General features: G+C 43.3%; 1 protein-coding gene and 1 pseudogene across 1 annotated transcript; one reads left to right on the plus strand and one right to left on the minus strand.

The window, feature by feature from the left end:
* Nucleotides 1-309: 309 nt before the first annotated feature.
* LOC136531271 (serine/threonine-protein kinase BLUS1-like) lies at nucleotides 310-2,378 on the minus strand (annotated as a pseudogene).
* A 3,976-nt stretch (nucleotides 2,379-6,354) lies between these two features.
* LOC136531273 (structure-specific endonuclease subunit slx1-like) lies at nucleotides 6,355-14,683 on the plus strand. Its single transcript, XM_066523941.1, has 3 exons — nucleotides 6,355-6,646; nucleotides 7,327-7,433; nucleotides 14,211-14,683. The coding sequence occupies exons 1-3, from the start codon at nucleotides 6,423-6,425 to the stop codon at nucleotides 14,435-14,437; spliced, it is 558 nt and encodes a 185-aa protein (XP_066380038.1). The 5' UTR covers nucleotides 6,355-6,422; the 3' UTR covers nucleotides 14,438-14,683.
* The last annotated feature ends 1,018 nt before the right edge of the window (nucleotides 14,684-15,701 follow it).

The following is a 15,701-nucleotide window of genomic DNA, read 5'->3' on the forward strand; positions in this document are numbered from 1 at the left end:
TGTCCTGTAAAATCCATGTATTTTTCCTTCAAAAAAAAATCCATGTATTTTAAAGGGGCCTTAAGAGCCTGTTTGGTTGCCACAGAATGGACCCCTGGAATTATTCCAACTATGAATGTTGTGCTAATAATTTATACTATATTTGATCACCTGGATTAAGGGTAAACGAACGAGCCCTTAAACTTGTTTCCCCTTCTTTCCTTCCTATAAATGGATTCTCATATATATATTCATAATTTCGTCCATGGATGCAATCAAGCTACAATTCCTCCCTCGCGGCCTCTGGCAAGCAAAGCCATGGAGCTCACAGTGGCCATCAGAGCCACCAAACTCCTAAGAAGCACTATTCCCGCAAAGTCCATAGAAAACATAAATCCTACCACGATAATCAGTGTCGTGTAACATTAAAATTACAATATTTCTAGACATTACATATAACTAGATGTACAGTAAAAACTACTTATATTTAGAACTCTTTACAATTTAGAACGGATGGGGTGATACTGTAAAATGCACTTGACCTTGATGAGCAAGCGAAACCGGAACAGCATCAGCTGCTCCCAGCTGACATATGAGATGACTTCACTTCTTCTCACCGTCGCTAATGATAACTCTCTCGTCCAGCATCTTCTCCAGCCGGGCGTTCCATGCCATCTCCTCCTCGACCTCCTTCCTCAGGTCTTCCACCCTGTGCTCCAGCTGCCGGACGTACCCAAGCAACATCTCTTCCCTCTCCACCTCCTCCCTTGGAGCTGGAGCTGTCACGCTCACACCACAGACGTCGACGACATCGAAGCAGCCGGCGGCGGTGCGTTCCAAAACGTGCGTCACCATGTCCCTTTGCACCTCCAGGCTCTGCAGGACGGCCATCAGCTGCCGAGTCACCACTTGCTGTTGCTCCTTAAACCCTATAGCCTCCGCCGCCTTCCCGTGATCTTGATCGCCATCCCCATGAGGCGGCGGCCGTCTATCTCCATCTCCGGTGGAGTCACTGTCGTCGTCCAGCTCCACAGGGTCCTGGAATGGAAGGCACCTCTTCTCCGCCCGCGCCGCCGGGTCCTCGGTCGTCGGATCGAACTCGAGGTTGTCCTCGTTGAAGTTCCAGCCGCTGATCCGTCGGTTCTTGACGCCGCCGCTTACGTCGTCGGCGTGGCGTCGGCACGGCAACACGCAGCGTGCGGCGTCGCCCCTGGCACCGCCGCCGACACACCCGCAGAGATCATTCCCCGCGTCGTCGTCGTCCTTGCTGCACCGCTCCTCGATGCTCGGGACGGCGGCGAGGACGTTGCGGACGAGGAAGTCCCTGGAGCGACGGCCGGATGCCTTGAAGAACGGGTGGCGGAGGAGCTTCTCCGCCGACGGCCGCTTGGCCGGCTCCTGGCAGAGGCAGGCGGACACCATGTCCTTGAACGCCCGGGAGAACTTGTTCTTGCTCTTGCTACTCACGGCGGCGGTCTGCTCCTCGAGCCGGACGCGGCTGGTGATCCTCATCAGCATCGACTTGGACGGCGGCAGGTGCGACAGCGGCGGGCGGCCGTGCGCGAGCTCCAGCGCCGTGATGCCGAACGACCAGATGTCGGCCTTGATGCCGTACCCGACGTGGGAGTGGATCACCTCGGGTGCCATCCAGTACGGCGTCCCCGCCACGTCGTTGAAGCAGCAGGACGCCGACGAGCCGATCCCCAGCGCCGCCGCGTTCGCCGCCGACGCCGACACGTTGATGCCCATGGTCTCGTAGATGGACGCCGAGACGCCGAAGTCGGCGAGCTTGACGGCGCCGTCCGAGTCCACCAGGATGTTGCCCGCCTTGATGTCGCGGTGGATGCGGCCCTGCCCGTGGAGGTAGCACAGCGCGCGGAGCGTCTCGGCGAGCACGACGGCGACGCACGGCTCCGGCAGGCCGCCGGGGAACCCGTGGGACAGGATGGAGTGCAGCGAGCCGGCGCCCATGAAGGGCATCACCACCCATAGGTGGCTCCCGACGGTGAAGGAGCAGTTCGCGCGGAGCACGTTGCGGTGGGACAGCAGCGCCATGGCCTTGGCCTCCCGCCGCACGCCGTCGAGGTCGGCGCGCGACCGCTCCAGGTCGATCGCCTTGATGGCCACCACCGCCGACGCCGACGAGCCCAGAGGCAGGCACGTACACGGCCTTGTACACCACCGCGTTCACGCCGCTCCCGATCTTGCACAGCAGGCGGTACGACTCGGCGTTCAGCGGGTACCTCGCTTCTCCTTCGTTGCCGCCGCTAGAAGCATTGTTGGCCGGCGCCATAGCTGACGGCGCGGCGGCGGCCGGAGCAAATAGGCCTGCTGCACGTAGCATTTGTCGATCAGTTTGTTGTAACATGTGGTGTGGCACATCACAAAGTGAGAGGAGTATATATATATACATACATATACCTACTACATTTCTCTTTTAAAAGAGTCATCAACTAATCTCAAATTTAACAAAGTATATACAAATATTGCTATTATTTATGAGATTGGAATAATATTATTAAATTCGTCTTGCAATATATTTGTATAGTAAATGTGTTTAAAAATATAAATGATGATACTATTTCTTTTGTAAATATAGTTTTTTTGCGAATTACACGAATACTTTTTTTTGTGAATCGAATTACACGAATACTGACGCAAACACCTACAACACACACGCAAACTCCTTTGAGCACATCCAAAAGACTATGCCGGCAGAAAAATGCGAGCACCCGTACCGAGTCGATGACTTAAACACAGGTGGACAGGTTCCACCAAAATGAACCTAACCAACCGAGCTAGGCTCAATTCGCTTGTAAATATACTTAAACCAGTGATTGATTGGCTCATTTGGAAAACCAATATATAAAAATGCAATATATTTTTACAATAAATCTATTAGACATAAATGATGATATTGGTTTTCTATAAATATAGATTTAATATCGATTGATTGTTCCTCGTTAAAAGGGACATGTGCTCTTTCTGAGACAAGGGGTTTTGATAAAGGAAAAAGTCTACTTCACCCCCCACCTTTCATACTTGGTCTAATTCACCCCCAACTATGAAACCGTCTGTTTTACCCCCTGAACTTTCCAAAACCGTCTATAGTACCCCTGGGCGGTTTTCAACGGCGGGTTGCTACAGTAAAAGCGCGTTTGCTACAGTAACCGTAGGTTTGCTACAGTGTCGGCAGTTTTGAATTTTCTTTTTTTATTTATTTTCGATGAATTTTTGAAAAATCATAGTAAATCATAGAAAAATCATAAAATGAAAAATCTAATTTTATTGGACTCCACATGAGTAGATCTACACAATGAATATATAATACAGTATGCTTTGGTACAAATTTTTTTTTGTAGCTTTAGATTAATTGGAAAATCCAATTTTATCTGTAATTAATTAAAAATTATCTATAACTAAGTTATACATAGTCCAATGAGTACGAAATTTTTACTATAGTTCAAGCATACAATAATTAGCGTAGCATAAAAATTTCACCACAATTGGACCATAGAAGCTACAGCTATGAATTATTCCAATTAATTACAGATAAAATTAGATTTTCTAATTAATCTAAAGCTACAAAAAAAAATTTGTGCTAAAGCATACTGTATTATATATTCATTGTGTAGATCTACTCATGTGGAGTCCAATAAAATTAGATTTTTCATTTTATGATTTTTCTATGATTTACTATGATTTTTCAAAAATTCATCGAAAATAAATAAAAAAAAGGAAATTCAAAACTGTAGCAAACCCACGGTTACTGTAGCAAACCCGCTGTTACTGTGGCAAAACCGCCGTTGAAAAACCGCCCAGAGGGTAAAATAGACGGTTTTGGAAAGTTCAGGGGGGTAAAACAGACGGTTTCATAGTTGAGGGGGTGAATTAGACCAACTATGAAAGGTGGGGGAGGTGAAGTAGACTTTTTCCTTTTGATAAATGTATGGCCGAAAAAGAGAGAAGCATGCATATGATTAGAGTAAAGTGTTTGGATCTAGGAACTAAAATTTAGTAGGTGTCATATCGAATGTTCGGATGCTAATTAAAAGTACTAAACATGAGTTAATTATAAACAAATTGCAGAAGTTGTGGCTAATTCGAGAGACGAATATATTAAGCCTAATTAATCCCTTATTAGCACATGTTATTGTAGCACCACATTGTGAAATAATGGACTAATTAGGCTTAATAATAGATTCTTCTCACAAGTTAGTCTCAGTCTATACAATTAGTTTTGTAATTAGTCTATATTTAATACTCACTCCAGGTTGCTAAAAGAAGTCGTTTTGGGCAACGACACGGTCTCCAAAGCATAATTTTAACTTCTTATTTTTGTAAAACATTTATTAAAAGTGATATACGTATATTTTTATGAAAGTAGTTTTGAAGACAAATCTATTCATGTGGTTTTCACAATTTTCAAACTCAACAACTTAAAAGTTATTCATGATTTATATTTCCAATTTTAACCAAAACCTTGTCCAAAACGACTTTCTTTACCAACCTACAGGGAGTGTAAATTAGTGTTCAAACATCTGATGTGAAAGGGACTAAATTTTAGGAGGTGCAACAACTTCAGGTTGATGTGTGAGATGTAATTAACGTGGTCTCGCAGCCAAATAATTAAGGTGCGTGTGAAGGTAGGGGGAAAGACAAAAGGGAAAAGAAAAGAAGAGGGCGTGGCCACAACTTTGGGTAGTATTGTGTTGTTGTCACGACCGAAGTAGCTGGGTTTCTCGTGAAGCTATTCAGTATCTCTGCTTTAAGGTAGAGGTTCTTGTCTGATCGTGGGTGACTCTTCACCCTGTTCACCAATTATCACCATGAACAGGCAACGAAAGGGTTATTGGGTTTGAAGATCACATTAGGCCCCAGCAAATGATCACCCTGTTCCTTATTTGTTTGACCTAAGTCGTTAGAACATCATAAAATTCAACGGTCACTTCTTTTATTTTCTTCGATTAACATGCTAATTAATTTCTTGGTCCTCTAGGTTGCATGTGGTGACGGTTTTCTTAAAACCGATGTAGTAAGATACTAGATGAATATATAGTTTCCTCAAAAGAGATACTTGATAAATAAATATTGGTATCCAATGTCAATCAAATACAAATATATTTATGTTTCTTTAATAGAATGTGACCATCGAAAAAATATAGTTATCATTTTCACAAAAAGACAAATAATATGGGAGATGGGTGTGTGACGTGTGTCCTTGCCCCTCTTTGAAAGCCAATTGTCTTTATGATTGTACCCTTGTTTCTTAATCCAAACCCACCATCCACCCTTGTTCTAGACTTTGTTAGCTAAAGGCAAAATAAATTAATGAAAGAAAAATAAAAGAAATAAAAGATGCTATTAACCCCAAATCATGTCATGCAAATTGTTAAAAAATTTCTTAAATTTTAAATATTTGCAAATTTTCTTATAAAACTCTTCAAAATACAATCCAAATAGTTAATGTCAAAATAGAGGTTAAAATAATAAAGTTCTAGAAATCAAGGCGCAACTCACATGGAAAAATTAGTCTTTCTTACGTAAACTAACACATTAACTCCTCCAAACGAAAGTGGTGGGCTAAGGAAAACTCTTAAGTGAATACCAAGTGAGAAATTAATCCATAGTGTCAAAAACTACACACCATATGCTCTTGGAAAATAGAGAAAAATATCTAGAAATTTTTTGAAGATCATCTAAAACATTCTAATCCATGTGTAAACGTGCGACAACAATATATGATGCAACCAACATGGATGCAACATTCATTAGTATTAAATGCATTTTTCTATGCATTCATGCAGGTTGTGTCTTACATTTTTTGTTGTTATCTTTTAAATTTGTTTATACATCAACTAGAATGTTTTAGGACAATTCTAGATTTTTCTAGACATTTTCCTTAATTTTTTAGAGCTGAATAATTTTTGGAAGTTTCTAGAGATATTTTTTGTGATCTCAAAGTATTTCATTTGGATTATCTATATGTCAATATTTAGGATTTTTTTAAATTTTTTTAGCATTTTCTACTGTTTAAAAATCTTTTTCAAATGTTTACTAGATTGTTTTAACTGAATAGATAAATGTTCCTTTAAAATTCCTTGGAACCAAGACAGAGAGGCAATTTGAATGATTTGAGAATTTAAATCTAATTTCAGAGTTTGACGAAAAATTTTGGACTCCCATGTGATAGTTTAAGATGTAAAATAGACTTTTTTTTGTGTGTGTGGGCGGGGCGGGGGGGGGGGGGGGGGGGGGGGGGGATATGATTCTCACGTTCATTTGTCCATTCAGGCCCACAAGCCCCAACCATCAGTCCATCAAGGCCCATTCAGCCCATGAAATCAACACTTCTTTGTCCCTTCTTCTCCCATTCGTAAATTTCGTCCACCGACATGGATGCGAATGCCACCGACGATTCCGCCCCGCCGGCCAGGTGAGAGATGAGCCTCACGGCGGCCTTCCGCGCCGCCAAAATCCCGCGCGCTCTTCCCCTAAAGTGCGGCGAGCTAGCCGCCGCGGCCGCCTCGGCCTCGGCGTCCGGGGATCCGCCGCCGGGGGCCGTGAAGTGTAGGAAGGCGCCGCCGCCACCGTGGTGCGTGTACCTTATAGCCTCCTCCCGGATCCCCCGCACCTACGTCGGCGTCACCACCGACTTCCCTCGCCGGTGATTCCTTACCCTACCCTGCCTGCCCCCTGTTCCTTTCCCCTCCCTGTTTCTCCACTCGCTTGTTTCTGATATTCGTCGTATAGTGCTAACATTTAGGGGAATCCGTTGTTTTGAGTTGTAGCTTGTGAGTGGAAGTGAAAGCACAAGAAATTGACCCCATCCGGTTGCGATTGTTGCACGACAGTGTGACTCAATCTTGTTAGGACTGAAATTCGACTGCTTTGCTTCATTCTAGTACGGCTTGATTACGTTCCTACGCTGAGAGTTGGAGGAGAACAAAAGGAAGCTCTAGCAAGTGCTCAGCTCCTTTGTTGAAGATATTAAGATGCACAGGGTTCCTTCTAATTAAGCAAAGATGTTAGACATGCGCAGCTGGAATAAATCATGCTGTTATGTTCTTGTGTTTCTGCTTAGCATCACCATCATCGTTGTCCTGAAGTTGCTTCAGTGGGAGCATTTGATAAATGCATACCAATGCTGTTTATCAACCTAGTGGTTTCTCACAGAATACCATTGAGTTGTGTTGAAATTCTCTGAGTTGCCTTGCTCCGGCTTGTAGGATACTCATACTTGAAAATGCAAATTCTGTTCACTTGTTTAGTTGTTTTCAGTAGGTATATGTTAATAACAGCTAGCAGTTTAAGGAAGCATACAGTTAAAAGGAGCTTTTTTTTTAGGTTGCGGCAACATAATGGTGAGTTAAAAGGTGGTGCAAAAGCCGCCTCTGCTGGAAGGCCTTGGAATCTCGCATGCCTTGTTGAAGGCTTTGCCAACAGAAGTAAAGGTTAGTAGTAACTATCTGTTTTCTGGCTTCCCCAGCTTCACACCGTGGACGGGACTTTAATAGATTAGAACAGTTGCTTGTCACGCTCTAGGTTGTGCGCACAAGTACAACTTCCCTAGCTATTTAGCTTGGGATCACTAAAGTTACTTGTATTGGAAGTTGGAGCATGCTGAGACTATTCTTTATATTTGTTTAGGCTTTCAGTTAATGGTGCTATGTTTACCTTACCATACTAATAGCGCATCTAAGGAAAATGGACCCTTGGCCCATTTACTTTGGATTTTGGTGTTTGATGACCAACACAACCAAATTGGACTAATGAATTTGCAAGTGTTTGTTTTGTAGTCCAATAGGGTGCAAGACGTGACTTGGAAGAAGGCGACGTGATGATCCAATGATCAACACCTTAAAGCAAGACCTTAGGAGCACAAGAAAAGACCCAAGAGACCAAGAAAAGTCCAAGCATGAAGATTGGAAAGAAGCCATACGCAAGATCGTGAAGAAACGAGCTTACTGTGGTGACCGGATGCTACGACCGGACGCTGGGTGGAGACTCGGCAGACAGGCGACCGGACGCAGGAACGCAGCGTCCGATTGAGTACAGTAAGGTTCCAGAGCGGTATATCTGCGACCGGATGCGTCCGGTGGCAGGCGACCGGACGCTGCCAGCGTCTGATCAGTGTTTTGCCGGCTCAACGGTCAGGACGACCGGACGCGTCCGGTCAAGACGATTCAGCGTCCGGTCAGTAGCAGTTTCGTGGGAATTCGACCCCAACGGCTACTTTCTCACTGGGGCTTATAAATACAACCCCCAACCGACCATTTGAGTAGAGTGGAGCTGAGAAAACATACCAAGGGTGTTGATACACCATTTTAGTGATCTCCACTTGTATAGTGCTTAGTGTTTCATCAGGTGATTAGCGTAGGTGCTTTGCGAAGTGCTTAGGTTGATTAGACCACCGCTTATGCGCTTGCTCTAGGTTTAGGCCTAGTGTTTAGTGAGGTTTGCATACCTCTTACCACCCGGTGCTTGCGAGCACCATTGTTGTACATCGGAGGGGCTTGAAGTCTTACGAGATCACACCAACCGCGTTTGTGGTGTGGCCGCCACCGTGTATTGGAGGGAACAAGGCCCACGGCGTTTCGGCCGGAAGCTTGATAGTGAAGATGGCGGGGAGCATCCGGGAGAGGCTTGCCGGAAGGCACGTCGGAGACCCACTTGCGCGTGGGGAAGGCGAGGCTATCCATGGAGTTACCCGACCGGGAGCTTGGCCCTTGCGAGGGATTCCTTGCGAGGGGCTCCAACGAGTACTAGGGGGAAGCTTGCGCGCTTCTCGATACCTCGGTAAAAATACCAGAGTCGTCGACGGGAGTTTGCATATCTCTACCTTGCTCTTTAGCTTCCGCATTTACATTGATTACTTTACTACGTTTGCGGTAGAGATAGCAACACACTAGCAAAACCGTAGTTGCACATTTAGATAGTTTATCTTTTACATAGGTTTTGCTAAGGTTAGAAAAAGAGGCCATAATTTAGAGTTAGATTTTTTAAGTTGCCTAATTCACCCGCCCTCTTAGGCGTCACGGTCCCGTCAAGTGGTATCAGAGCCGGTTGGCTCAATTTGAACCTTTGGCTTAACCGCCGTTGAGCCGACGCTATTTAGAGTGGTTGGGATGGATACCGCTAGGCCTCCGCACTTTGACGGCACTAACTTCCCGTACTATAAAGCTAGAATGGCTTGTCACCTTGAGGCGGTTGATTTGGGTGTATGGAGAGTCACTCGTGGCGGGATGAAACCCATCAAGAATCCCGAAAAAACCCACAAAGAGTGATGAAAAAGAAATGCACTTCAATGCTAGAGCTAAAAATTGCTTGTTTGAATCACTTAGTATGGATGTTTTTAACCAAGTATTCACTTTAAATACGGCACATGAAATTTGGTTAAAACTCTAAGAGCTCTATGACGGCACAAGCAATGTTCGTGAGCAAAAACATTGTCTAGCAAAGCAAAACTATGATTCCTTTACTATGAATGATGATGAGCTTGTTCGTGATATGTATTCTCGTTTGAATCTAATTATCAATGAGCTCCATTCTATAGGATTATTAAAGCTAGATGATGCGGACATCGTGAGGAAGATTATCTCCGTACTACCACAAAAGAAATATGCAAGCATCATCACCATCCTTCACAACATGGAAGACTTGAGCAACATGACCCCGGACATAGTCATTGGCAAGTTAGTGGCATTTGAAATGTCACGTAAGATGGGTCAAGAAGAAGCCTCTTCATCAAGCAAAGGCAAGGCTCTCGCATGTAGCGAGAAAAAGAAGATGAAGGGTAAGCAAGTTGAGACAAGCTCAAGCTCAAGCTCCTCAAGTGAAGATGAAGAAGAAGATGACGATGACGATGATGATGATGAAGATTCAAGTGATGATGATCAATCTTCCTCCTCCACCTCCGACCTTGATGAAGAATCAATCAAACTTATCAACAAGGCGAAGAAGATGATCCAAAGGCTAAATGTCAAGGGTGTGCCCATCCAAATCCAAGATTTCATTTTCATAAATTGAAGAAATGAGCAAAGAAAGAGAGGATGCTATGGATGCGGCGAGCTGGGGCACTTTGTGGAAGTTTGTCCAAACAAGTCCACACCCAAGACAAAGAAGAAGGCGTGCAAGAATCAAGATCTCACGTCAATAAGGTCATGGGATGATTCTTCAAGTGAAGAAGAACCCCATCACAAGAGGCGAGGCCGCAAGTACTCATCATCAAGCTCTTCTCGTGTGTGCCTTATGGCACGAGGTAACGAAAGCTCTTCCTCTAGTGAGAGTGATATTGATGATGATATGCCTTCTTATCATGAAATTGTGCAAGAAAATCTTAATTATGCTAAAGCTTGCATTAGTCAACAAAAGAAGCTCAAAAGTTTAAAAGAAAAGCTAGATAGTTCACAAAAAGCATACAAAACCTTGCTTGAACAATATGAGAACTTTGCTAATCTCAATGTTGAACTATCTACTAAAATTGAGAAACTTGAGGCTAGTGCAACAATAAATGCATGCACAATCAATGATGAGCAACTTGTAAAGAAAAATTAAAAATTAAAAGAAAAATTAGCTAGCTCACAAGAAGCATATAATAGTTTGCTTGCTAAAATGGAAACCATGTGCAAACATTGTGATGAGCTAACTAATAAAGTTGCCAATCTTGAAGCCGTTAGCACAACCCCCACCAAGGCATCTAAATAGAAAAGTTCTATCTTTAACTTGTCTAAAAAGGATGCCTCTACTTCTTGTAATGATTTATGTTTAGACTCACCTTTGTGCAACCAAGTTTGTGTTGAGAAAGTTGTTGTAGATACATGCACACAAGAGGTTGCAAAAGAGAATGAGCAACTCAAGCAAGAAGTAGCTCGCCTCACCAAGGACTTGACTTAAGTAAAAGGCAAGGCAAAGCAAACCCAACTTCATCAAGATAACACCATCAAGGGAGTGAAGAAGCTTGATGAAGGACAAACTATGGTTTGTTACATGTGCCACAAGGAAGGTCACAAGTCCTATGAGTGCAAGGTGAAGAATGGGGGAGGAGCAAAGAAGAAAGAGAAAAAGCAAACAAGCAAGCTCTCCAACACCTACACCAACAAGGTGGACAAGAAGGTCTCCACACCTTATCTCCTGAAGAAGAAGAAAAATGACAAGGTGGTGGCCATCAAGGTGAACAAGCAAGCCAACAATGGGGTCAAACGCTTTTGGGTGCCAAAGGAAATCATTTCCAATATGAAAAGCACCAAGAAGGTTTGGATCCCGAAAGGGAAGTGAGAAGTCCAATGGACTTCGGGGAATTTGGAGACTTGGCAAAGTATGGGTGTGTTTCATGGGGTGCATCATGATGGACAAAATCATTGCCAAGTGGGTTAGTGAATACTATGGACCCAAATTCCCCTTCCCATGTTAGGTAACTAGATGTTATTGCTTTCAATTAGTATTTTCTTTAAATAGTATTGCTTTCAATTGATATTATTTTTCAATTGGTATCTTTTTAAGCATCTAGTTACTTCTAATGCCTATGTTTGCATTTGCTTTCTTAAATCTGTTGTCATGCATACAATAGGTATATCTTATGGTAGGATTGCTCGGTTTCATTTTTAACCCTTGGAGCAAACCTACATGGTTGAAAATTATTTAGAAGCAAGGCACATAGCTTGTCTTACAATTGTTCGTTTAATATGTGCCAAAGTCCAAATTGTAGATAATTCTCCCAAATATCATCTTGCAAGTGGTATTTTGATTCCAAAATCAAATGTGCATGAGTACTACAAGTATTCCACGCTTGCATGCACAAATTTAGGGGGAGAATCATCTACAAGATGGATACTTTGAGACTAACACCTTTTCAAGTTTATCATGTGTGTAGTAGTCTCATTGCAAGGAAAATGGAGTCCCCGGAGATAAGCATCATTATTCATTTGGTATCATCATGTTGACTTCATTTCTGATATTTATATGCTTTCTCCATACATTATATAGATTAAACTCATTTGAGCAATAATTTGCCAATTATGCATATGCTTTGCCTTAGATCATATGTATGCATATATTTAGGGGGAGCTTAGTCTATATAATGTGAGAGTTAAATTTTGTGATCTATTCAATTCTACATACAAAGGATCACAAAGTTTGACCCTCCCTTATGCTACTAATGTCTTCCTTTTCGGTGTTTGATGCCAAAGGGGGAGAATTTGGAGGACCAAAGGCAAGCATTAATTTGGTGTCTACAAATGGTAATGGTCCGAAAAAGGGAGGATAGTGGGTTATGGATTAGTCTAAGTAATGGGGAGAATTAATAAGGAACAAGGCTTAAATCCATAATACCACATGGGGACATTTGCAAGGGCAAGATAAGCTTTAAATAATTTTTCAATCGGCAATAGATTTCAATTGGTATCTTTTAGTCCTATAAGTTGTATCTTCAATTGGTATCAATTGGTATCTTTTTAGAATCATATAAACTTGCCCTTTGCATTGCATCTTAGCAAGTAGATAGTTTTTTAATTTCAAATTATTATTATTTGCTTGCTTTGGTCGTGTTGTCATCAATCACAAAAAGGGGGAGATTGTAAGGAAAATGGACCCTTGGCCTATTTACTTTGGATTTTGGTGTTTGATGACTAACACAACTAAATTGGACTAATGAATTTGCAAGTGTTTGTTTTGTAGTCCAATAGGGTGCAAGACGTGACTTAGACGAATGCGACGTGATGATCTGATGATCAACACCTTAAAGCAAGACCTTAGGAGCACAAGAAAAGACCCAAGAGACCAAGCAAAGTCCAAGCACGAAGATTGGAACCAAGCCATACGCAAGATCGCGAAGAAACGAGCTCACTGTGGTGACCGGATGCTGGACCAGACGCTGGGTGGAGACTCGGCAGACAGGCGACCGGACGCAGGAACGCAGCGTCCGATCGAGTACAGTAAGGTTCCAGAGCGGCATATCTACGACCGGATGCGTCCGGTGGCAGACGATCGGACGCTGCCAGCGTCCGATCAGTGTTTTGCCAGCTCAACGGTCGGGACGACCAGACGCATCCGATCAGGACGATTCAGCGTCCGATCAGTAGCAGTTTCGCGGGAATTCAACCCCAACGGCTACTTTCTCAGTGGGGCTTATAAATACAACCCCCAACCGGCCATTTGAGTAGAGTGGAGCTGAGGAAACATACCAAGGGTGTTTATACACCATTTTAGTTATCTCTACTTGCATAGTGCTTAGTGTTTCATTAGGTGATTAGCGTAGGTGCTTTGCGAAGTGCTTAGGTTGATTAGACCACCGCTTATGCGCTTGCTCTAGGTTTAGGCCTAGTGTTTAGTGAGGTTTGCATACCTCTTACCACCCGGTGCTTGCGAGCACCATTGTTGTACATCGGAGGGGCTTGAAGTCTTGCGAGATCCCACCAACCGCGTTTGTGGTGTGGCCGCCACTGTGTATTGGAGGGAACAAGGCCCGCGGTGTTTCGGCCGGAAGCTTGATAGTGAAGACGGCGGAGAGCATCCGGGAGAGGCTTGCCGGAAGGCACGTCGAAGACCCACTTGCGCGTGGGGAAGGCCCGAGGCTATCCATGGAGTTACCCGACCGGGAGCTTGGCCCTTGCAAGGGATTCCTTGCGAGGGGCTCCAACGAGGACTAGGGGAAGCTTGCGCGCTTCTCGATACCTCGGTAAAAATACCGGAGTCGTCGACGGGAGTTTGCATATCTCTACCTTGCTCTTTAGCTTTCGCATTTACATTGATTACTTTACTACGTTTGCGGTAGAGATAGCAACACACTAGGAAAACCGTAGTTGCACATTTAGATAGTTTATCTTTTTCATAGGTTTTGCTAAGGTTAGAAAAAGAGGCCATAGTTTAGAATTAGATTTTTTAAGTTGCCTAATTCACCCCCCCTCTTAGGCGTCACGGTCCCTTCAGCGCAGCAACTTGACTGCCTGTCCTGTGTCCTGATGTATAATTGAGAAGGTCATCTATCTTTTCTAGTTAGTTAATCCTTTTGCAAATAGCATTCAACTTTTTACTTCCTTCATTTTCACACATGAAAATGGTAGTACCATCAACAAGTTGGAATGTTTGAATTCATAAATGCTTCTTAATGTAATGTTCAGCTTGTTGTACTTACTAGCATCAGCAATTTCTGCATCAGAAAGGAAATGGTCATTTGCTACTTGAGTTGGGACTAATACAAAAGATGTCTTATTTATCTGATTATCCTTTTGCAGCCTGTGAGTTTGAATCGAAATGGAAGAACATCTCCCGAAAAATGGCACGGAAACAGACTGAGCCTAGCGTGAAGTCAGTGTTGCGACATCGAGAAGCAGCATTGAGCAGATTGGAAGCATTCATGGATTGTAGCCACCTAAATCAGATGGCAGTCAAGTTGAGATTATTTACTCATTCGCACTATGCAGGTGGCAGGCATCTAACTTCGAAAAATATCACCACTTAAGAATCCCCTGTCGTCTATAGCAAAGATAGCTTAATCCTCTACTGCATGATCAAGATGGCATCTGTTATTCTTTCTTGACATGAGGAAACACAAGAGTAGCCCCACTGTACAATTCTATGTTTGATTTATTTGTATGAGCAATTGTTTCCGAAGGATAGACAGTCTTCCATTATATGGATCATCTGATGAACCTATTTGTAAATGTAAATGATACTTTTGTACTGTAATCACTTATATTTCTGCTCATTCATCTGGTGTAGCTATTCTTTCTTCATCGCATTTTGATCCAAATTGTGCAGAATGCCATATGGAAATGTATGGACTTTGAAACAATATAACTAAGAGATGTTTATTTATTTAAGTCTAGGCGATTCTCTTTGTCTATAGGAAACTTCGCTGACTCAAGTAGATTTCGCGCAAAATGAATGTAAATCAGTGATGCGGGGTTATGTTGCACCAGAACCTGCCATACATAGAACTGCTATGATGTGTTGTATGTTCCCGTAAGGGTTAGAGCATCTCTGATAGTATGTAAAAAGCTGAATGCTAATACCTCATTTTGAAACCTATTGGGTAAGCTCACACCTCGATCCTTTACAATAGAATCTACATTATCTGCCGTACATTCTGAAATGTGAAAATAGTGGCCAGAGATCCAATTCCGATGAATCTCAAGGAAGCAGCAACGGCCAGCCCATCCTGACACCATGACTCACACCTAGAACTTCTAAAAAAGAATCTTTATTGCCTACTCTATCTTTCAGTATTCTCATATATGAAAATATTGAACGAAGAAGCAATTCCGGTGAACTTCTTGCCAAAGGTGGTAGTAGAAATTTTGGTTAACTTCTAGACGGAGGTCGTGGTAGTAGTCAGGGAAAGAGAGTGATGATGACAAAAAAATAAAAAAATAAAAAACAGATAGGGAGTATCAACCTATATTTTGACGTGAATGCCTCTATTTTCCCAAGTGCGAATAGGTTGGGAGTTAGGATAAGAAGTTGTTGGGCGGATCTACGGCTCGGGCTAGGGGCGCTGTACCGGGGCGCAGTCCACAAACCCTGTGAGCAGGTCTTCAAAGATCCCTGCTAGCCCACGATGTCAAAGCTCCCAGCCCAGGCCGGCCAGCCAGTTTATTAATGTGCGACTACTAATTAGCCCTCCCCGTGGCTAGTTTTCTAGATCCGCCACTGGCTGTTGACAAAGTTTAAAATAGCGGGCTATTGAAAATAGTGACAACTTTTTTTTTAAAAGCTATGAAGCT

This window comes from Miscanthus floridulus, unplaced genomic scaffold (genome assembly GCF_019320115.1).
Source record: "Miscanthus floridulus cultivar M001 unplaced genomic scaffold, ASM1932011v1 fs_313_1, whole genome shotgun sequence".
NCBI lineage: Eukaryota > Viridiplantae > Streptophyta > Magnoliopsida > Poales > Poaceae > Miscanthus > Miscanthus floridulus.